We start from the raw sequence: 24,306 nt of genomic DNA, 5'->3' as shown, positions 1-24,306 counted from the left end.
TCATTAAGGAAACAGGTTACTGGGAGGCAAAGCCAAGGCCAGCAACCTTTCTCCTGACATTCTTCACATAGAGGGAGAAATATCCACTTGCTGGTTTGAGTCCAAACATCGGCCAAGTTTGGATGACACCCACATCCATCTATATCAATTCCAGGTTACTGAAGCACCTGATCTATTGAAGGGATTAAACTTGTACTTTTATTTGTGGCTGGTGAAAAGCCTGACCCATCAGATTCATATGGGCCCCGTGACTAAGGAGACGGCCTCGGGAGGGAACTTCCTAAGGTGCAGGGTAGCGGGTAAAGGTGAGGAGAAGGTGGGGCGGAAGGTGAGCCATCCAAGGCCCAGGCTCCCACAGATGAGCTGAGCAGGCTCTGCCTTGTGCAGCTGGGACTTCCAGACAAGTTTCTAAACCTCTCTGGCTCCAGTCCTCTCGTCTAAAATGGGGCACCTATCTCCTCTGAATGTTCTGAGGATTAAATGAGAGAATAATGTCAAAGCCCAGGGCCTGGCACCTGGCAAGCAGTGGGCAGGGAACCTTCCTCAGGTGACTTCACTAGGGAGCCTCTGGGAGTCACTGGGCAATTCAACAGCCCAGCACCTAAGTCTCAACTCTAAACCTCCCCAGCCTCAGTACCCTCATCCATCAAGTGGCAACACCATGAGCGCCACACTGGGTTTTAGAAGCTTGAATGAATGCTTTCATTTTATTCTACTGGACACTGTTATTCTTTGTATTTATTATTATTTTTTAGCCATACTACACTGCATGTAGATCTTAATTTCCCAGCTAGAGACTGAACCGATGCTCCCTAGAGTGAAAGAACAGAGGCCCCCTAACCACTGGGCCACCAAAGAAGTCCCAAATGAATGCTTCTGTCAGGTCTATGCTATCCTGCTTCCCTCCATCCCATCACTGCTGCTGCTGCTAAGTTGTTTCAGTCGTGTCCGACTCTGTGCGACCCCATAGACGGCAGCCCACCAGGCTCCCCCGTCCCTGGGATTCTCCAGGCAAGAACACTGGACTGGGTTGCCATTTCCTTCTCCAATGCATGAAAGTGAAAGGTGAAAGTGAAATCTCTCAGTCGTGTCTGACTCCTAGTGACCCCATGGACTGCAGCCTACCAGGCTCCTCCGTCCGTGGGATTCTCCAGGCAAGAGTACTGGAGTGGGGTGCCATTGCCTTCTCCCATCCCATCACTAGCAATGCCAAATACTAACATGAAAAATGAGAGATGCAGCTTAATTTCTATCAACAGAAAAGAAGACTCAGACTGAGCAGAATCCAACAGATCGAACCTAACCAGCTGTGAGCACACAGCAAGGACTTCGAGTGGGCAAGTCCTATGTCCTCACATGCATTTATAGCTTGCAGTGCTTCCAAGGCTGAGTAACAAGGCAGACAAAACTGTACAGCATGTATTTATTAAGCTTTGGTGATCCAGTATCTCTGATGTGGGAGGACAGCTTTCTCTGGCTCTCTTGAACTCACCAGTTCATCCTTCTGCTCTGAAAGTAGAAAACTGCAGTCCCTGTGACTGTGGGGGGTTCATAATTTATCACTTACGCTAATTTGATTTCATAATCATACATGTGATCTGGGGGAGTTATTGATGGCCATGTCACAAGCTCTTCTAAAACACACTGGATTCAAAACAATAAACAGCTTTTACAACTCTTAAAAAAAAAAGGAAAACAAGTATACAGTACAAGTCCACGTGCAGAGACAGCTCTGTCCACCGGACCTTTGTACTCAGACCAAGCTGCCCCCATCCGGCCTGGCAGGGGAGTGAGGAGAGAACAGACTCCTCCTTCTTTGTAGAGTTCTAAAAGTGGAGGGAGGTTATGGGGGGTTTCACTGTATTTCTACCATGCTGTTTGTTTCACGTCAGTTACCTAAGATTGCTTCACAGTGATAGTCATCACACATCAGCTTCAATTCTTCACCAACTGTTCCCAAGTGTGAAGGGTTTGGGGAAACCCGGGAACCCGCTCCCTCGGAGCAGCAGCCGTGGGGCTGGGCTGCAGGGAGGGGCGATGCCCACCTTCTCGTAGGGAATCTGCAGCAGCTCCAGCACCACGGCGTGGGCGCCCATGTTCCGGAGCAAGCGCTGTTGCTGCTTCCTGCTCTTCCGCACGGATGCGCTCTCTTGAACACAGAGTTTGCTGAGTCGGATCAAAATCTGGTAGGAAGAAAGACCAAAGTTTCTCATCAACCCACATCTCTGTTCTGAGGATCTAACCTACAGTCTGGCCACGATAGTTCCTGATATCTCACTGTGTACATGGAATTTGCAAAGAGAATAGATCTTAAGCATTCTTACCTCCCCCTACCATCCTCCAAAAGTTACTTCTGTGAGTGATGGATGTGTTAATTAACTTGATTGTGGTAATGATTTCACTATGTATATATCAAATTATCACATTGTCAAGTATATTATAATTTTGTCACTTATACCTCAAAGTTTGAAAAAAAAAAGTTGTAAGAAACAAAAATCAATCTCAGAAAAGTAGGAAGCATAGTTGGAAGAAAGATTGCCTGGGGATGGTGTGGGCAGGAAGGTAAAAGGGACCACGATCCATTAAGAACATAATCAGAGGGAAAGTTCTCTAACTTGTAGGATCCTTACTGATTGTATTGAACCAAAACCACATATGGCTAAGAACAAGTCTTCCAGATTAACAACTGGATTACGGCTCCATCAGCAAGTGGGATGGTTTTGGGTATCCTAAAATGGTATGGGGGCTCCCCTGTTGGTTCAGTGGTAAAGAATCTGCCTGCCGATGCAGGAGACGCAGGTTCAGTCCCTGGTCTGGGAAGATCCCCTGGAGAAGGAAATGGCAACCCATCTCAGTGTTCTTGCCTGGAAAATCCCACGGACAGAGGAGCCTGGTGGGCTACAGACCATGGGGTCGCAAAAGAGCTGGACATGACTTAGCCCCTAAACAACAACAAAAAAGGTATGACTCAGCATCACTGCCAAAAACTTGGGAAGAATTTGTTCTGGGGTAAGAAAACAAACAAAAAACACCAAACTTCCAACCTCTCAACTTTGAATCATCCTATGCAAAGATTTCTAAAGAACTATGGTTCTCATTGGTGATACTATGTGTCAGCAATCAAGATAAATCATTGATAATTTTACCACTTCACTCTTCCTTCAATTGTAAACCTTCAGAAGTATAGGTGCTGGCAGCTCCCATACAAGGTGAGGAAACAGAGGAGACACACACGATGTGGACTGAGGCCTGACACTGAGACCTATGCACTTGACCTCAGAGGTCTTCTTTTCCTCTGTTAAACTTCCCACCATGGGAAAGGCTCAGGGGAGGGCACGTACCTCTTTGACCACCCTGTAGTTGTAGCTGCTGGTGCTCTCATGCTGCTGTGACTTGTTATTCCCCTCCTAGGAACCAAAACGAACGTGACTGGGGTTTGTACAACTCTTGGGTTCCTGTCCATTTGTTAGGGTTAGATCACAATCTCGAAAGGAATAGGAATTTTTTCAGTGTTTTCCAGCCATCATGGGCCTTCCCAGGTGGCGCTAGTGGTAAAGAATCCTCCTACCAATTCAGGAGACACAAGAAACGTGGGTTTGATCCCTGGGTGCGGAAGATCTCTTGGAGGAGGGCATGGCAACCTACTCCAGTATTCTTGCCTGGAGAATCCCATGGACAGAGAAGCCTGGTGGGCAGCAGTCCACAAGGTCACAAAGAGTCAGACACGACTGAGTGGCTGAGCACTAGCACTAGCCAGCTGTCCTGCTAGGTTTATGCCCGAGTCAATCCCTTGCTCACACTCAGCTCCCCGTGACGGATGTTATTTCACTGATTGGGAAAGGATGCTGGGCCAGGCATAGCTGGAGAAAGGTTCATTCTGCAACGGGTACCTGGTGCCCAGGTGAGTCTGCAACGGGCACCTGGTGCTGTACTTCCTGGGAGAATGGCTATCACCCTGGTAACAAGCAGACCTCTTGAGATCCCAGCCCATCCTAGCATCTGCATTTTTACCTAAAACCAGAGGAAGATGTTCACTTGTTCCCAGGAGCCCACGCATCTCCTCTGGCAACCTAACTTGCGTGTCACCCACCTCTGTCTTCTTATGTTCGTTTTCCCCTGATGCGCCGTCCATAGCCTCGTCGGGGCCCTGCCCTTTGTATACCCAGAGCTCTGACTTCTCCACGATGGATCTCAACTGGTCCAGGTCTTGTTTGATCTGCTTGTAGTTATCGACATCTTGGCTGGTAACGAGCAGCTGAACCTGAATGAATACAATCAACCAGGGGCACTCAATACCCTCTCAGACAGATGACGACACCACCACCAATAACACACACACATACACACGTGTGTGCACACATGGCCACCCAAGCTACCTGTTTGAAGGCCTGGAGGACCTCCTGTCTCTGACTGAAGTGCCGAAAGAGGAGCTGCAAGGCCCCCGACACCAGGGGTGGGTAGTCATGCATCGTCAAGTGGAGCAGGACTCGGAGGAAAGTTCTGCCGCCGTGGTCATCCAGGTCCAGCGGGGTGTTCTCCTCACTGAGGGGAGAGGTGACATGAGCCACAGACGCCCCCACCCGCAGCCGTGGGCCCAGACACACCTCACTTCATGAGATCCCCCACTCTATGGCCGACCTCAGCAGACCTGGCTATTAAATAACTCCTTTAACAATACCATCTTGTTTCATCTTCAACTGTATTCCGAGGGGAGGGGACAGTTACGGTGTCACAGCTGCCAAATGTTTAACCAAAGTCCCCACCTTCCCACAGTGACAGGCCTGGCTTTGCAAACTCTCCCACCAGACGTTCTGCTGCTGGGCTACCCCCATGCTTTCAGAGCCACACGCAGTTGTGTTTCTCCCGAGCTACTAGTTTGTTTTTTATTTAAGATGCTAGTGCCAAGAAACCATCTGTGGTGGAGGGACAGGCTTTCAAGGTCTAGCCTGTACCATATCCCCAATCGTGCACTTGGATGGGGTCGCAGGGGCCAACAAATGTGTGCGCTCAGTCGTGTCCAACTCTTTGCGACCCCATGGACTGTAACGTGCCAGGCTCCTCTGTCCATGGGATTCTCCGGGCAAGAATACTGGAGTGGGTGGCCATTCCCTTCTCCAGGGGGTCTTCATCACCCCCAAGGATCGAACCTGCCTCGTGCATCCCCTGCATTGACAGGCAAATTCTTTACCACTGCACCACATGGAAAAAGGGAAAATCATTAGACCATTCAGGTATGGTGGTGGTTTAGTCGCTAAGTCGTATTTGACTCTTGCGACCCCATGGACTCCTTGCGGCCGCCAGGCTCCCTGTCCATGGGATTCTCCAGGCAAGAATGCTGGAGTGGGTTGCTCGTTCCTTCCTGACACAGGAATCGAACCCGGGTCTCCTGCATTGTGGGCATATCCTTTACCGACTGAGCTATGACGGAAGCCCATCTGCACTGTCTGAGAAGCCCCCCAGTTGCCATGAAGGTGCCCAAAGATTCACTTATCTTGTCTCAAACTGGCAGCAAGTAGTTTGGTCCCACAGGCCCCACTTTGAGAAGTGTTGCCGTGAGTTATCCCCACTCAGTGCTTTTCTAGCTTCCTAGCTGGGGTTAATCAGTATGTTACCAAGGCTTCTCCCAATATCTATGCTACGTTGACTGTGTGCTCCTTACACAACCAAAAATTTAATAAGCAAGTCCTGGTGCTAATGGCAGACCACCGTGAACCTGAGCACTGTCACTCTGGTCCTGGGCCTGTATTGTGTTTACAATCAAATGAAGGTCAAATGCTGAGACCTTCATGGCTGCAGACCAGCAAGGGAGGCATAGATAGGACTTAGTACATAAATCCTCTGTTTGCGCTATGTGCTCCAGAAAGGTGTGAAGAAGCTTTCATAGCCCTTCAACACCAGGAAAGCAGTAGAGAGCCAAGACACCACCCAGCAGACTGAAGTGGCACCAGGCTAAACTCAAAATTCCCTGAGTTTCAGAACAGCAATCTCTTCCATAGAGTAAATAATGCTGCTGATTCAAATTTCACAATGACATTCAGCACTAAGATAGTGAACATCAGTTCACCCTCTCTGGTCTAAACACCCTTATGTAGGTTCCTCCCACACTGACACTGGGCTTAGCCAGGTGATCTGCTTGGACTATCAATAGGACATTAGCAACATGATGCAAGCAGACACTTGCTTAGTGCTTGTACACTGTTGGTCTAGCCTCTTGGGGCCTTTGCACATAGAGCCAGTTACCAAGCTATGCAGAAACCCAAAATATCCACGAGCAAAGACAGAGAAGTCCCAACCTTAAAGGCTTCGCCTCCAAGGAGCCAGAAATGCAAAGAAAGCAATAGGGATGTGCCAACCCCAATCACTAGCTACTATGGTTGCATGACAGACCCAATAGTGATTAGCAGAAGAACCATCTAGCTGAGCCCCAGTCAACCACAGGGTTGTGAGAGGCAATAAAATGACTGTTTTAATCCATTTTTCTTTAGCTGTCCTGGGTCTTTGTTATCGCAGGCGAGCACGGGCTCAGTAGTTGTGACTCTCACGCTCCAGAGAGTAGACTTCAGTAGCTGCAGCACATGGGCTTAGATGCCCCATGATATGTGGAATCTTCTCCCAACAGGTATTGAACCTGCATCCCCTGCACTGACAGATGGATTCTTAACCACAGGCAAGTCCTTAATCCATTAAGGTTTGATTGTCAAAAGCAATACATAACTGAAGCAAATGTGTATATTTCAAGAGTTATACATACAGGGTGTTAATACCAAGTTTGCAGGTGTTTGAGTCTTATAGGGATTTGAGTCTCATAATGATGTTTTCAGTCAACAATGAGCAATCTCATCTTTTAGGGAAAGGTTCACACAGTAATTTCAGGCTACAGACAATGAAAGAAGTGCATGCCTGTTTTTATTCTTGCTGCTGCTTGGCTTCTAAAGAGCTTGGGGGTGCCTGCAGCCCAGTAGCACCCATGAGTATGCTTTCTGCACTCTGTTTTGAGCCCCCTCTTTCTTTCAACACTATTTCCTCACCATTTAAAAAAGTCTTATAGTGTGTATACTTTGGGAAACCTCCCTCAATTCTTTCTACTGTAGGCAGGAAACACATATATGAAGCCAACTAGGATCACTCTGACCTGAATTCTAGAAGTTATAAAGTGAGCAGGCAAACAACCTAAACCCAAGGACTAAACCTTTCTGAGTCGAAGGAGAAGTCTTTGAGAGCTAATAGAGAGGTGCCTCCTCCATCTCAGAACACCTACAGAACAGCAACTGAAAATATACTTTCCTTCCTCCGAAGATGCCCTCAGCTTGTTCTTCAATGTGTTCGAAGTCAAGAGCACCTGAAGAGTTAGAGAGAACAGAACTTCAGATGCGGGAAGGAATGAAAACATGCTGCCTGTGAACTTTCCTCCCAAACACCCTTGCCTCTGCTCATGGATTAACCTCGAGTTTTCCAGCTTCTTTTACTGAAAAGCTCTGAAGCCAGGTCAACCTGGATCACACTGTCCATCGGCTCCAGGTTTCTACTCAGTGCATGACCCCTTGTGAGAGGCACTACCTCCTTCCAAGGAGCCTCAGACCTTGCTAGGTGGGCTTATTTCTACTACTATCTTTCTCTTATCCATCATCACTATATCCTGGGCAGGGAAAAACTTCTACCCAGAGTAAAAGTTGCTAGTGGACAGTTAATTTTCTCAGAGAATTTTGTTTTGGGGTGTTTTTTTTTCCAGTCTTTCACACAACCATAACATTAGAACCATCAGCTGTCTTACAACTAAGACACTCAAAGATGGAAGAAATGAGATCTACTCCAGAAGGAATCTGGGCTCTTGCAATTATTTGTTTGCCCCAAATGGGTAACTCCCAGGATGTCATTCTAAAATATAGTCACCTTCAAATATATTCACATTTTATCCTCGTTCTAGAATGTACTCTCTGGACTTTCAGCTTTCAGTAGACCCGGGTCCCATTTCACGGCAGAAATCCCATTCTGGCATCGCTCACCTGGCACATTACTTGGTCCTTCTTGGCTGCTGTTTCCGGAGGAAGTTTCTGAAGTCTGGGAATTGCTTTCATCAAACTCCCGCTTAAATATACACAGGAGGCAGGAGATCCTATAATCCAACCTCACATTCAAAATAAACTAGAGATTCAAGTGGAAATGGAAACAGATTGGTTACATTAGCATACCACCTGGAACACCCTGCCAAACCGCTGCACTCTGGCTGGGCTTGGTATCTGCTGCACCAATTACCTTAAACACTAAGTGAGCCAAATATTTGGCTTAAGATTTCAACAGTCTTCAAAGACTTGCATGGGATATATCAATTCTGCCCGCAGCACCTTAAGCTTCTAGTAAAAACTTCAGCATCCCAGCAATTAACTTAATAATCAAAACAATAAATCACTCACTCCCCACTCCATCCTCTATAAAACATTACTTTATTTCAGCAAGTATCGAATGCCGACGCTGAGTCTTAACAAGGGCGGAGTTGGCTGCTTTTAAGTGAACAGAGAAAAATGCATTTTCCGTACTGAGAATTAGCTTGGCTCTTTATTCTCTATGAATGACTGTTTTCTTTGATGTAGATACAAACTCTTGGGCTCCCTCTTCTTTCACTCCCTGTGTTCCCTCCCCATCCGCTCCAACACAAGGATGCTTTTTCCATGATTGTGGCTGGGGCCAAAAAACAAAGATCAGTCGACCTGACCGTCTCTTCTCTATCTCTGCCCTACTCTCCTGAGTTTACCCAATCCTGGGACTGTGGTCACCTCTTCGAGATTGCAACAGATTCTTGGTTTATCTTCCAAGTTTTTTTTCTCTGCTGCACCATGAAGTCTGTGGGATTCTAGTTCCCTGACCAAGGATTGAACCCAGGCCCTCAGCAGTGAAAGCCCGGGGTATTAACCATTGGACCACGAGGGAAGTCCCTATCTTTCAAACTTCCTGACTTTGACTGACTACTGGGCATCCCCTTCAGTGTCCTCCCGGTGTCTCAAACTCAGGACTGTACCAAACTAGCTGTCCATTCTGCCTGGCTTCTCTTGCCCCCAGTCAGTCTCAGGACCTTCCGCACACACACACATCTCATCAATGACGAAGCCCTCTGGCTCTGCCTCTGCCACTCCTCAGGAACTCTCCCCTGCTGTACTTTACCCTGCTCACATCCTCTCTCTCCCACCTCCGTCCGTCATTACACTCCCAAATTTTCCAGGTCTACCTCCCAAAGGTATTTCTTCTTAGGTTAGCTCCCCGCTTGAAAACAGTCAAAGGCTCCCCCAGAATCAAGTCCTAACACTTCAGAAACCCAAAATTTTCCAGAGTCTGCCTTTCCAACTTCATTTCTGGTAAGTTCCTTTCAGCACACGCCACGCCCCTGCCCAAGGAGAAGGGCTTACTGACCTTGAGCAATGATACTCTGGCTCAACCTACTCCACTCGTCTGAAAACAGCCCCTTGTTTCTACACAACACCTGTCCATGGCTAAAGGCTCAGATAAAATCTTACCTCCTCTTTAAAATCTCCTCTGGTCCTTACTAAATGGGATCACCGGACCCACCCGTATATCAGGAGAATGTTTTTCTCATGGCTTTATTTCCATGTACACACAGCTTCATCACATCTCCTTTTCCTATTAGACTTTAAACACCCTAGAGACAGAGCCCCTGTCCAAACTGTCTGTGCTTTCCTCATACAGCCCCTCATCTAGCCAGGCAAAGTGCCTGCATGTGGTAGATCAGTAAGTATTTGCTGAAAGAATCCATCAATTAAATGTTCTCAGATTATTACAGTAATCACTACAGTGATTACTCAAGATGTAACCAATTTTCACATCACATCAATTCTGATAAACACACATAATATCCACATACTTGGGACCTGTAAGCCACGGCCTGAAATCTTTGAAATCTTTCTCTACTTTTGCTCAGACATAAATTCAATGAGTTTCCTGTACTTCAATCGTTCTTTATTGGCTTCAGTAATTATTTTGAGGAGTTCCACTGCTGCTTTCAAACCATCAGTTAACTGTGGTTGTAGAATTTTAAAAGATCCTTCCATCTGTAAATATGCACATTTCTCCCCTCCATCTCAGCTCATCTCCTCCATCCTTTCTGGGGTTGAGATCAGGCAGTGTGGGACAAAAGAGAAAGGTAACTACAGCATTCTTTTCATTAAGGAGCAGCTAATTTTGTTAATGAATTAAAAACTCCCAGGGAGCAGAAAGAGGAAAACATAATTTGTTGGAAGGCTGGAAGGTTCGCATAGGAAGCAGAGGGCTCCCATCCCCTCTTCCCTAGGCCATGACTTCGCTTCTACAATTATCCTCTCTCCTCTTTTTCAGTTAGTCCCCCCTCTCAACATGATCACTTCCATTCAGCATACAATCTTGCTGATATCCCTTAACTTAAATATGACCAACCATCACCTTGCAGCCCCACCACCAACTTTTCTCTGTGCATCTTTACAGCAAATCCACTCAGAACAATTTTATGCCCTGACTCCCCACTTCATCTTCTCCCGTTCCTTCTTGACCTTGACCTGTTTCCAGACTTGCCAACTGTGCTTCCACCTCGGGTCTCTGCATTTATTATTCCATCTTGGAGTCTCAGAGACTCTTTCCCTAAATATGAGTTCCCTCACTGCTCTCTGAATGGGAAGACCTTCTCTGACAATCTCATCAAAACATGTAGCCCCAAGGGCCTCCAAACAGTCTTGGTTCGCTTTTATATTTTAACATCCTTGGTATATACATTGTTGTATGCCTATGTGTTTGTGTGTGCTAAGTTGCTTCAATCATGTCTGAGTCTTTGTGACCGTTTGGACTATAACCCGCCAGGTGTCTCTGTCCATGGGATTCTCCAGGCAAGAATACTGGAGTGAGTTGCCATGCCCTCCTCCAGGGGATCTTCCCGACCCAGGATCAAACCCACATCTCTCTTGTCTCCTGCTTTGGCAGGCAAGGATTCTCTACCACTAGTGCAGCCTGGGAAGCCCTTATGCGCTAATGCCCCCTATCAAAATGTAAGCAGGAATGATTCTGTTCATTGCTGGATTTTCAGTGCTTAAAAGTACTTGGCATGGAATCAGTAAGTATTCGTTGAATATATGAACGGATGAAGGAAGGAGAAAGGGAAGGCTTAAGGCAGGAGTTACAAACTTTATGGAACTGTGAACTGAGTTATGAACAAAAAGCAGGGATCTCAGCTATGGACAGAGTGTGAGTGAATTCTGAGCAAACGGACAGTATGGCTGACAGCAGAGACCAATGATGAGGGAAAGCGAGGGTAACTGCTGACAGCCTGGCATGGCTGGCAGGACAGGGCATGTTGGGGACGGACAGGAGATGACAAGCAGTAAGAGGGCCAGTTCAGAGATGGCCCCCGAGGCTAAGAATCTACCCCCACTCTCTTCCCGAAAGCCTGGGGCTCCATCAAAGCAGGGCCGCTGCGCACAGATGCTCCCCTGTGGAGCACGCTCCCGCCCCTCCTTCCAGCCCATGATTACCTGGAGTATTTCAATGATCTTCAGCTTGGTGTCCATCACCATGATGTCCTCCTTCTCCGGCTCGGCCTGTTTCACGTTGCCCTCAGGGGCGGTGGCCGTGGGTGTCATGGGCAGGAAGCCTCCTCCCCGGAGCACCACCTGGGTCATCAGCTCTCCGACCCCATGGATGGACCGCATCACGTTACTGCCTAGGAAGGGCCAGGACAGACCCTGGTCACGACAGACCCCTGGAGCACACTCTGGGGCACACCTGGCCGGGGGCAGAGGCTCTTCAGGACAAGTCATTTCATACGGCTCTGTCCCAGTACATTCTATGACCCTGGGAACCTGATGGGTTAATACCTATAAAAAATGCAGGGCTTACTATTTAAGACAGTATGGAGATTTCTTTAAAAACTAGGAATAAAAGCACCATATGACCCAGCAATCCCACTCCTAGGCATATACCCCGAGGAAACCAAAATTGAAAAAGACACATGTACCCCAATGTTCACTGTAGCACTATTTACAATAGCTAGGACTTGGAAGCAACCTCGATGTCCATTGACAGATGAATGGATAGAGAAGCTGTGGTACATATACACAATGGAATATTACTCAGCCATAAAAATGAATGCATTTGAGTCAGTTTTAAAGAGGTAGACAAACCTAGAGCCTATTATACAGAGTGAAGTAACTCAAAAGGAGAAATATAAGTATCATATACTGACACATATGTATGGAATCTAGAACGATGGTGCTGATGAATTTATTTGCAGCAGGGCAGCAATGGAGAAACAGACATAGAGAACAGACTTATGGACACGGGGAGGGGGAGGAGAGGGTGAGATGTATGGAGAGAGTAACATGGAAACTTACATTACCATACGTAAAATAGATAGCCAATAGGAATTGGCTGTATGACTCAGGGAACTCAAACGGGGCTCTGCGACAATCTAGAAGGGTGGGATGGGGAGGGAGATGGGAGGGATGTTCGGGAGGGAGGGGACATGGGTGTACCTATGGCTGATTCTTATTGATGTTTGATGTAAAACCACAAAATTCTGTAAAGCAATTATCCTTCAATAAAAAAATAAAGTGGCAAAAAAAAATTCAGGGTTTAAGTAAGTAGGTGAAAGAGCGTGGGCTTTGAAATTGCTCTAAGGAGCAATTTTATGTGTTAAATCACCCGCCCAATTGTATGGCCACCCACTGCATGCCTGCTTCTGTGCACAGAACTAGGAATACAGGAGTAAACAAGACGCACACCCAGTGCTGCACCAACAGCCACCTGATCTTGAGGGCACTGCGCCACCCGTGAGGGTCAGTTTATTCCACTATAGAGGGAGAAAACCCAGCTCAACTGACAGGATCACACGGCGAATGACTGAGCACAGGCCCTAACAGGCAGTAGGATGCAAGTAGATGTACTTTTTCTATTCCAGCTGGAGAGACTAGCTGAATAATAACCCACACGTGAGTACCCAGTATGTGTCCATTACGACACTAAAACAGAGGAGAAAAACAAACACATCAAGGCAGATTTTCCTACTCACAAATTGGAACACGCTACCCAGACACAGTCTGGATTTCATTTACTCACATATGAACATAAGCACAGATCATCACGGCACATCAAGAACAGTGAAAGCACATAAGCATTCCAGCTGTGAGGCAACTTTCAAATGGTGCCGTGGAATATGCAACTTCATTTATAAATGTAAAAAATATAGCGAAGTGTTAATAATCATTGACTCTGAGTCATGGGTCCATAGGTGCCCACTCTACTATTCTTTCCACTTTTATTTATATCTGAAAATGTCCGTAAAGTCAAGAAGAAAAGGACGAAGAAAGGATGTGACATCACGTGGTAAGGTGACATCACGTGGTAAGCGTGGCAGAGGCAGGAGGAGGGGCAAGCGCGTCCCCACGTGTGGGCACCATCAGAGCCCTCCTCCTCAGCTTCTCCACACTGTTCTCACCTTTATTCTCCTCTCCCTTCGCCATCTTGCTGATGGGGAAGATTGTGGTCACGTGCACACAGTCCAATATGGCCAGGAGGATTTTGGTTAATCGGAGAAGGTCAGAGAAGTTGTAGAAACCGAAGTATATGAGATTCCTAGCGAGGTTGACAACCTATTGTATTTAAAAGAGAGAGGAGGGAGGTGGATCAATTAAACAGTATCCTTCAGTTCCACTTCAGGTGGACTATTTTATAAATGATTGATTCTGACTTTCTTTACCGTAAGAGAAGTCATTTAATTTACTTGCAGTTTCTGATCAAATTTAATTTAGTTTCATAAGGAGAAAAAATAAGAAATGAAAACCTGCAAAGCTGCTGATCATGACTGGTGAATAAAAAACCAACCTCATCACTGGGTCTGTGTAGCTTCCCAAAGATAATAGAGGGCAAGCCAAGGTATATCCAACAAGGACACAGATAACATTGCAATGCTTGGAAATCTAACTCCTAAAAAGGCAAAGTGGTTGCAAAGAAAAATATTCAACTCAAAGGTGATAAGGATTTGTGTCCCTCAAACGATTAATCTACGACAGATTCTAAGCACAGGCTGGTTTCTTTCCTGTCACTTTTAATACAACGTACAGAGCATACATAATGTTCTATCATTTTACACAATTTAATTCACCACATGTATGTTTCTTACAAAACATACAGATCACTTCACCATGAGTTACCTCAAACGTAAGCTTATTTTTCTCCTTATCAGAGAAAGGGAACCTCTGACACACCACATCTCTTAAATATTCCTCCACAAATTCCATGGTCTGAGCAAACCTTTCCTTAATTTCATCTTTGGAGGCTCCACTACTATCGTAGCTGAAAGGAAAGGAGAAATAAAAGGCAATCAAAGGTCAAGTTCCTCCCAGTGAGGCCTTCCCTGTTTGCTTAGCCCCTAAAGCCAGAACCACCCACCCCAACACTTCCCACCATCTTGTCCCTATTTACTTTCCCTGCTCAGCAACCACCTCTAACATATATTTTAGTCCTTTATCTTAGTTATTGTCTGTCTTTCCCCACTAGTGTAAACATAGTTTTTTTTTTTTTTTTCTTTTCTGGCCACGTCACACAGCATGTGGGATCCTAGTTGCCCGACCAGGAATTAAACTCACACCCCCACAGCTGGAAGTGCAGAGTCTTAACCAGCAAACCGCTCAGTCCAACATGCTTTTCTTGTTTATTCCCAGATAGATTCTTTAAGCCTGGCAGGCAGGAGACACTTTAAGTATTTGCTGAATAAAATAGACAAACAAGGTATAAAAGGGCAATCATACCATCTTTTACCTTCTTGAGGGAAGAAATAATGCTTGCTATCCTTAATTACATTTTCATTAAAAAAAAAAAGACTTAGTCTTTCTTCTCTGATTGAACTAGACTTAACCTGACCATAAGGCCTTTGTCTTCTGCTACACAGAACACTTCAGCTAAGACATTTTAAAGCAATATGAGGTCTTAACAGGGCGAAGGAGCCAGGCTCACTCATCAATGGCGATCTCGGAGGGGATCTCAGACCAGAGGCGGGCGTATTTCACGGGGGTGACCTGCTCCTGGGGGTCTCGGTCCACGTGCATGTGGAGCATGAGACGGCAGAAGGACGCCCGCAGGTCGTAGGGCAGGTTCTCGTCGGACATGCAGCGGAGAATGAGATCCACGTCCAGCTGGCCTGAGATCTCGTTGATGGCAAGGTACTGGCGGTCCAGGCACATCCTCGCAAAGAGGTTCAGCTGGTACCTGAGAAAAGGAAAGTTGCAGAGAGCTCACACTTCTAGAAACACACAGCAGGAGTCAGAGGAGGGGCCCAGATCTCATAGGAGTGGTGTACGGCCACGTGAACTTGTACATCAACACTCTTCACCTGGTTGTGTACACCCAAGTCTGGCTTCTGTATCCAGCAGAAAAAAGAACAGTTCAAGCCATGCCAACAGTCACACATGTCTATCCCATGTGGGAGTACCTACATGGCTAGTTGACTCCATTTTGCCCTGATTTTATAAGATGGGGGAGAAAAAATGAAAAATCATTTTCATTAGGGTGAAAACGATTATCTATTTCCTTAGTTATGCCTTTTAAAAAATATTTATTTGGCTGTGCCTGGTCTTAGTTGGGGCACAAAGGATTCTCAGTCTTCACTGTGGCATGCAAACTCTTAGTTGTGGCATGTGGGATCTAGTTCCCTGATCAAGGATCAAACCCAGGCCTCCACCATTGGGAGCTCAGAGTCTTAGCCACTGGATCAGCAAGGAAGCCCTACTTTAGTCTGGCTTTTATACAACACATTAAAGACCACAAAGGAAATGGTAACGGTTTCAGACCTTCACTGAGTCTACTTAGAAATTTTATGACACTTTCGGGGTCTTATCTCATACAGCTCTGCTCTTTGACTTCACACACATGTGAAAAACATAGTGGAAAAAGTAGGGGACTCCTCAAAATGTCTTAAGGTTTCCTCCTCACCCAATTACATGCGATCTCTGTGAAGTTCCACACTTGGTCTAATTACATGCTCATAACATCAACAAAAATTAAAGAGTGTCACAATATTCAGAGAGTGCAAAGACAAACAAAAGCTCTCATTTACAACTGGTGAGAGTGTGCACCAAAATATCCAATCTAGGACTGCTTGCTTAATGAGTTTAAAATACGCATACACCCCAATCTCATAATTTCCTGGTATGGAATAGAAATTCCTACACATGCGCACCAATCTGAACAATGATGTTCCCTGACACGAAGAACTAAATTGTGGCACACAATGAATTCAAAGAGAAAAGAAAATGTTAGCATAGTAATAAATGGAATAACATTCAGCAGTCAAAATTAAAGAAATGGACCTACCACCATTAGCGTGAATCCATTTCAGACTCAATGTTGAATTAAAAGGGCAGGTTTCAGAGAAAAACTCAGAGTATGGAACCATTTATATAAAATTTTAAGGCTCAATAAAATACTATGTGTTATTTATGAATGCACAGAAATGTAAAATATAAACATACATACAGTGTGGAAGGTCACCCACCATCTGCGTGAATGGAGAGAACAAAATACAGGAGGGTCACAAAGGGCACTGCAACTGCAAAGTTTTGCTTTTATTAAAAAATGATGCTGGCACTCCTCTATCCATCTCCTGTTTTCTTTTCTTTTTAAAGTGTTTACTGGTTCCCTTCCCTTGAGGTGGCAGAGTCAACAGGTCTTACAGCTGGGACCAAGGAAACACCAGGATGGGGGTGGAAACCAATCAACACGGCAGGTTCTCACTGTCCGAGGAAGGAGTTGTGGATACAGGGGGTGAAGATGAGAATAACCCTATGGTGCTGGAGTGGAGCTGAAAGTCGTGACATGAACTCAGGGTTTTTATCACATTCATATACATTAATACAGAAAAAAATGTGTGTGTGTGTGCAGATAGAGACATCAACAGATGTGTGTCTACACATTTCTTAGCTCTGCCTGTAAGAGTTCTAAGAGGTTGGCACTATTGTCTCTGTCTTGCAGGTAAAGCAACTGGGACACAGAGGTGGATAACTGGACACAAGTCAAAAAGTTAGTACGTATCATTGCTTTATTTAAAATGGATAACCAACAAGGACCTACTGTATAGCACATGGAACTGTGCTCAATGTCATCTGGCAGCCTGGATGGGAGGGGAGTTTGGGGGAGAATGGGTACATGTACATGTATGGCTGCGTCCCTGACAGTGATGCAACTATCATATTATTAATCAGCTAGACTCTAACATAAATGAAAAGTTTCTTAAAGTCAGTATGTAGAGAGGTGACCCCACAAACTACATCCACGTGCTACACTGTGTAGAGACCAACAGTTGTGAGAAGGAGCTGATGCAATCGCGCAACTTCCTTGGGACCAAGCCACGCCCAGGTATCACTGCCCTACTATGTAAGTATTGCTGACAGCTCACACTCTACAAACTCCTGAGACACACATTTGTCTTTCTGATGGACTGTCTCATGAGAGGGCATCACAGGGCGCCCTGTAGTAGCCAAGGACGTCACAGGCCCACACACCTGTAGTAGCCAAGGACGTCGCGGTCTTCCTTCTGGCCCTCCTTGGCGTCCTGCGCCAGCTCCCGGACGCTCTTACTGCGGACCTCCTTGTTGCTGTCCCTCCAGAAGAGCCATACTTCTTCCTCATCCTCGCCTGCCTCCAGGGCATTCTCTCCAGTAGAAACGCCTTCAAATTCGAAACGGGAGAGCACCAACCTGAAAATGTAGGAGGAGGTGGGAAAACTCATTATGTCTGAAATCCTCACTTGTCACTGATCAACTATATTTGTGCTTTGAACTCCAGCTGTGCTTTCAGCACGCACACGCACACGCACACACACACAAAGCCACTTTGTTTCTCCCTTTGGCAGAACCTCAGGGAGAGACAAACATCGACTTCTTCATATACTTGAGCTCAGGTGTGCCCCACTAGGGCGGCTGTGTCTCCCCAGGGGATGCTTGGCAACGTCCAGAGACGTCTTTGGTTGTCACAACTAAATGGGAGAGGTACTGTTGGCAACCGGTACATACACACAGGAAGCCTGCTGCACTTCCTGTGAGGCACAGGACAGCACGCTCGGCACAGAACTGCTTGGCCCCAGATGTCAAAGGCCAAGGTTGACAAAGTCAGCTTTCAGCCCACGTTCAAAATTAAGTTATGCATGAGACCCCTCCTCCCCCAAAATCACAAGTTTAGGGCATAAGTGTTTTCAAAAAACATTTCTTTTTTAATATTGATATGTTACTGGCAGTATATGCTTCCCTGTTACAAATGAATAACTATTACTTTCCAAACTTCTGTAGACCAATGAACACTTTTTGAATAGTGATAATTTCACAAGCTCTTCCCTACAATGTCTTAATATTAACAATGAATTACCTCCTTTAAAATTTAAACCTGAGAATCCTAACTGGAGAACTTTCAAGCCTTAAAATGAAATCAAGGGTGTGTAAGATGCTCCCTGGTAGCCCACATCACTTTCAACTCAGTAAGCAAAGTAAGTGACATCACCATACAGAGGCCGCCAGTACAGCAAAAGCAAATCCAGTAACTCCTCTAATCAAGATGCTGGCACGAAGATACTCAAAGGCCAGCCAACCTGACTTCAGAACCGAAGGGGCTGGGTTTAACTCCCCACGGCACAGACAACCACTGAGGCACACGCTCTCCATCTAAATCCTGTTCCCACCTTTATAGGCACTCCCAATCCCGACTCACTTGGTCTCAATGAGGATGTCGGCATTGGTTGGATTCAGCACAGCTTTACATATCAGTTCCTGAGTCACTGGAATGGATTTGTTCATGGACACGCAGAGGTCAGAGAGGTAATCCAAGAATCTGTGGAGAAACAGAAACCAAACCAAATGCTTTTTGTAGCCAGAGCAAGGGTTAGGTCTTGAGGACGTGGCTCTCCCTCCAGAGGGTAGACCCAAGCTACCTTTACCACAAGTCAGAGAGGCTTTGGGTTTCAGTGTCTGTGTGCATGGAATCACCAGTTACCCAGACAGGAGAAAGGAGGGAGGGAGAGAGCAGAGGGAGGCAAGGAAGGAGGGGAAAAAAGAAAGAAAGAAAAGCACAAGAAGAACGATGGGAGTGACTGCTGTGAGGAACAGGTGATGAGGTAAAAATGAACAGAAGAAACAACCAAGTAAGATCACCTAAGGAAGACGTGGTGATGATGCTGGGTACCCAGAGTGGGGAGAGGTCTGATGTTTGAGGGCTAAACCAGAATCCTGGTTCTGGTTCTTCTCCGCTACATTCTGACATGTACTGTTATTTGGGGGAAATTATTTAACCTAACCATGTTTCAGTTTTCTCATCGATAAAAATGGATAACCTTTAACTAAACCCAGAGGGCTCTTCTGAGGATTAAATGAAGTAATTCATGTAAAGTGCTTACTCAGTTCAGTCCCTGGCACACAAGAGGGTCCATAAGATGTTAATTGTTTTTAATAGGTGGGAGGAGTCAGTTTCATAATAACACCTTCAGCTCTCTAGCGTCACTGTTTCTAATATCCACATTGTAAACTAGTTCCCACGTCCCTTGACATGGGGTGGATCTTAATTAAAACAAGAAGAAAAGAGAGAAGGAAGTGTACAGGGAGGGTGGGATCTGTAAGAATGCAATAGAATTGACAGAATTCACTACTGTAAATACAAACAGGTAATAACTATGTGTGCAAAAGACTTATTGATATTTGGGGAAGTTCTGACTGGTCATAGCAGGGTGCTACAAAGTGAATGAGGGGTCGATAGCTGTCACTTACATATAAGTGCCAGGCACTTCACATGTATTTATCTTCATTTAATTTTCATAACAACTTATCTAATAGATGAGATTAAAGCTCAAGGTCACCAGCTGGTAAACTCTGGAGCCAGGATTCTACCCTGGTCTCACTTCTATACCACGCTATTTTCATGACTCAAAGTGCCTCTCAAGACCTGCTCAATCAAGACCTGGGGCCTAGAAGGCCCAAACAAAGGACATCTAGTTAAAAAAAAAAAAAAAAAAAAGACCACCATGACCAGCTCAGAGCCTGCATCGTAAACAGAGGCACCTTCTGCCGATCAACCCCACCTCTGCCTCACCTGGGCTCCCTGTTCTTCCGCACCAGGCTGACGAAGGTGTCAATCTCTGCCGCGGTGATGTGTTTTTCCAGGAGTTTGCGATTATTGTGCAGAAGGGCGGTGATAGTGTCTTCAGCCAGCACGTCATAGCCAATCTGCTTCTGCATGAAGCCGAACTGCTTGGCTATGTACTCCTTCGAAGCGAGGAGAGAGAGGTAAGCAAGGAGACGGTGTGGTGAGGCGCAGAGTAAGGGAAGGGGCAGCAGCCCCCGAGGAGAGCTACTCCCTTTAAGGAAAGTCACAGGGCAGTGTCCTTCCCCAACTTCCCAACCCAGGGTGACAGCCGCAAACTCTCTCACATCCTTTAGTTTACTAGACCTGCCACACAGGTATCACTAAGTAACATAGCCTGTATTTACAGATGGGCATTTTATTAAGTCCACAGTATAAATTTTAATGTGGTGACTTATTTTTCTAAAGGTCAAGAGTTGTTTTCCAGCTCTGATTTTATTACTCATTCAAGAGGATTAAACTGTGCCTCACTGCTCTGTGTTGCTAAATAAACATGGTGAAGTCTACCTGGATATTTTGAACAATGTTATTACTCCATTGTGTTTTCCTTATCTGGGATGAAAATTAAAGTCAGTGGGTAGTTGTAAACATGTGAAGAAGTGAAGTGAAAGTCACTCAGTTGAGTCGAACTCCTTGTGACTCCTTGGACTATACAGTCCATGGAATTTTCCAGGCCAGGATACTAGAGTGGGTAGCTGTTCCCTTCTCCAGGGGATCTTCCCAATTCAGGGATTGAACCCAGGTCTCCCGCATTGCAGGAAGATTTTTTACCAGCTGAACCAGCAGGGAAGCCCAAGAATATGTAAAACAGTCAATTACATTCACAGAACACATGAAAACAGCTCTGACTTCTCTTTTGAGATCAGATATGATGTCCCACTGAAATATTTCAGAATGCCAGGAAGCCTCTTATAAATACTTTGTTGTTATTCAAAGATATTTTCCCTGTCCAAGACAGACTGCTTGCTCAAAGCTCAAAAGGCCCTTGAAACTTGGTTTCATTTTAATTCATTAATTTCAAAATCTTAAAAGTGACTAAGGACTAACAGAGTGGACTTGGGCCACTTTTCAACCCTCACTTAGTAAGGATGCATGTCTAAGAATTCATCAGCCCCCAGGGATATGTCAGTACTACTGTTGAAAGGCACAGGGTCCATAAACAACCAAGCCAAGACACCCACAGCAACAGCAACAAGAAGGACTGGTCTAGTCCTCTGATGTACAAGCAAAAGGTCCCGGCACACATTACAGACTCTGACGCATCCTCATGGGAAGAGAATAAAATCTCTCTAGCACAAGTATGGTGTAAGTATGGTACTCACACACACAAGAAGTGGGTTTAAACTGACCATACTGCCCGACGGCAACCTATGCTAACGAATGAACACAGCATCACCAGTGTGTGATGCTTTTTATCTAAACAGTAGCAAAGGCAAAGCAAATGATTTAAAAATACTGGGTTGGCCGAAAGTTTGTTCAGGTTTTTCATAACATCTTGTGGAGAATTCAAACTTTTTGGCCAGCCCAATACTTGCTAATAAAGTTGTATCTAATACTTCAGAGCACTGCTTAGGACCAAGGCTATATGATGATACACAAAAAACTTTCACTACAGAGAACAGTTTACATTTAAAGGCCAGATATAGTGGTGGTCAAAGCTTAAAAACAAAACCTTTTGTAACACACCGCAGGGACTGGAGTCCATATTATAAGAAGCATCACTGTGCACTTATAGTAGTTTATGGAACGCAGGGTTTCTTGAACTCAGCAGCACCTACTGACTTCTTGGACCGGATAATTCTTTGTTGGGGGTGGGGGGACTGGGCTGGGCTTGCCCAGATGTTAAATAGCATCCGTGGCCTCCATCCACTTCATGCCAGGAGTATTCCCAAGTTGTGACATTCAGTAGCATCTCCAGACATTTCCACACGTCCTCCTGGCCCAGGGCGGGGTGGGAGTGGGTGGTGAAATTGCTCCCAGTTAACAACCACTGACACAGTGATTCCTCAGCATCTCCAGTTGTTTGGAACCCTCACAGAGGTTTAAATATTTAACTCGTAGAGAGGCTATATTGTTTGTGTTTGTGTGTTTACTTGTCATGACAACAGATGATGACTTAGAATGTCTAAAACACGAGCCAGAACCAAAACAAAGAGGAAGTTCCCAGCAGAGATGGAGGGAATGGATGGGGCAGGAAGAAAAGATTTCACTCCATTGCCAATAAAAGCACATGGAACCACTGCACCCTTACACATTCCAGAAATGTGCCATAAGAAATACTGTACATGTACACACTGCTGTACTTAAAATGGACAACCAACAAGGACCTACTATATAACACAGGGAATTCTGCTCAATGTTATGTGGCAGCCTGAATGGGAAGGGAGTTTGGGGGAGAATGTATATATGTCATGTATGGCTGAGTCCCTTTGTTGCTCACCTGAAACTATCCCTACATTGTTAATAAGCTATAAACCAATATAAAATAAAAAGTTTTAAAAAATACTGTATTTGTAATATCAATGTCAAAAAAAAAAAATCCCATTCCAAGGACGCTGTAGAAGGAGAATTTTGATGTATCCTTCTCAACTCACTTATGCATCTTCCCAGGCTTGCAAAAATATCTGTTTCCTTTTGAAGAGCAAATTGAACAATGAACTAGTGTCTAGCCACTAAATAAATATATACATGTGACACTGAAAATTCATTGAGGAAAGTGACTCGAGGGAGGAAGCTGTCTGGCACTCCCCAGGGTCCTCAGAGCTCACCTGGTTCTTCCTGTAGTCCTGCTGGGAGTGTCTCAGGACCCGGTAGCAAAGGCGGCAGATGTGTCGGAAGGGCGCGTGCCGCTGGTCTCCCAGCTCCTCCAGACGCAGCATTGGGCCGTCACCACAGTCTGTGAATGGGGCCTGTAACAGCTTGAAGATCTGTTTGTGAAAAGAATGAAAACTGCCATCACCTACTGTTTCAATGGCTAAGCCTCCCTGTGGAAAGAATAGAACCTCAAGGGTGGGTGGACTACACAGGAAAGTCTCTATCTAAACCATCATGAACCTGAAATCTGTGTTCATTCCAATAGCTGGGACAGGCTCCTCGGTGAACTCAGTCTTCCTGAACATAACTGGTCCTCAAACACTTGAAAACGTGGTGTTTCCAGCAGTGCCTGGGAGCACAGACTCTGTAATCAGTAGATTCTAGGTCAAAACTATACTTCTTTATTACTTTTCTACAGGTATACATCACGGTCAAGGTAACCTTCAGTTTTCCCAGCAGTAATATGGAGAGAATAATACCTAGCTCACAAGGGTGTTATGATGATGAAAGTAGATAATGATGAAATTAGATGAAAGTAGATGGTCAGTTCATGAGTACAGTGCTCACCACAAGTGCTGAATAAAGGCTTCTCCACTGAAATCACAGTTTCAGACCCTATAGCAATCACTATTGCGTAAAACAGCATGAGCGCCAGAGGTCTAACTTGGGAGTCATCACATCAAACAGCAGGGCATAATTCAAGACTTAAAACTCTTGTGGAAACAGGATGCAGTATTAATGAATTTGGTCCAACCATAGTTTAAAAGGAGAAAGAAATCTCAAACCCAAGTTCCTATGGATAACTCTAGGACTTATAACTAACACATTTTTCTTTCGGCTCTAGCGGCCAGCAATTTCCAAGCCAAGCTTGCGGCCCCATCTCCAGCAGTTTTAGAGAACTATGTGGTATACATCTCTGCGTGCTTCATCTACCTCGGACTTGTTACTTTCCTCCCTCTAATTCCCTTATACTCTAGTTTATTTAAATTTGTACCAAATTACACCATATATGTATTTTCTGTGAGCTAAATTCATTTTCTACTCATTCTTTATGGAAAGATTTTTTTTGGTGATTTATAGTGGTCCTTATAAGAGCCTCTAAAGGCCTTCTGAGTTTATCATACACTCCAAATCTCCCAGATATATTAAATAAGCTTTAGGATGCACTAGCCTTGATATTATTTGTGAGGAAAATAAAGCTGTCAACTGCAATTCTTGTTGGAGTTCCCAAAAGGTAAATTTTCACACAGCTGATATTCAGTATGTGTGTTAACAATCAAGTGAACTATCAAACTGTGAAAAGATGAAGGAAATTTACTAAGTGAAAAAAAGTCCAACTGAAAAAGG

General features: G+C 45.2%; 1 protein-coding gene across 8 annotated transcripts in view; it reads right to left on the bottom strand.

Annotated features, from left to right (window-relative positions):
* Positions 1 to 24,306, bottom strand: part of ITPR1 (inositol 1,4,5-trisphosphate receptor type 1) — a 348,439-nt gene that overhangs the window by 161,135 nt on the left and 162,998 nt on the right. For all 8 annotated transcript variants that reach the window (XM_040245980.1, XM_040245986.1, XM_040245987.1 and 5 more), the window contains 14 exons: positions 22,914 to 23,072; positions 20,095 to 20,267; positions 18,724 to 18,843; positions 17,526 to 17,720; positions 14,983 to 15,234; positions 14,181 to 14,322; positions 13,466 to 13,619; positions 11,505 to 11,692; positions 8,004 to 8,142; positions 7,285 to 7,339; positions 4,377 to 4,542; positions 4,091 to 4,261; positions 3,342 to 3,407; positions 2,046 to 2,183 (listed from right to left, as the gene is read on the bottom strand). In XM_040245980.1, coding sequence (XP_040101914.1) covers positions 2,046 to 2,183; positions 3,342 to 3,407; positions 4,091 to 4,261; positions 4,377 to 4,542; positions 7,285 to 7,339; positions 8,004 to 8,142; positions 11,505 to 11,692; positions 13,466 to 13,619; positions 14,181 to 14,322; positions 14,983 to 15,234; positions 17,526 to 17,720; positions 18,724 to 18,843; positions 20,095 to 20,267; positions 22,914 to 23,072 — 2,118 coding nt within the window. The remainder of the gene's footprint in view (positions 1 to 2,045; positions 2,184 to 3,341; positions 3,408 to 4,090; positions 4,262 to 4,376; positions 4,543 to 7,284; positions 7,340 to 8,003; positions 8,143 to 11,504; positions 11,693 to 13,465; positions 13,620 to 14,180; positions 14,323 to 14,982; positions 15,235 to 17,525; positions 17,721 to 18,723; positions 18,844 to 20,094; positions 20,268 to 22,913; positions 23,073 to 24,306) is intronic.

Source organism: Oryx dammah, unplaced genomic scaffold, assembly GCF_014754425.2.
Source record: "Oryx dammah isolate SB20612 unplaced genomic scaffold, SCBI_Odam_1.1 HiC_scaffold_9, whole genome shotgun sequence".
Lineage (NCBI taxonomy): Eukaryota > Metazoa > Chordata > Mammalia > Artiodactyla > Bovidae > Oryx > Oryx dammah.
Note: the sequence above shows the minus strand (reverse complement) of the source record. Positions and strands in the feature narration are given on the sequence as shown.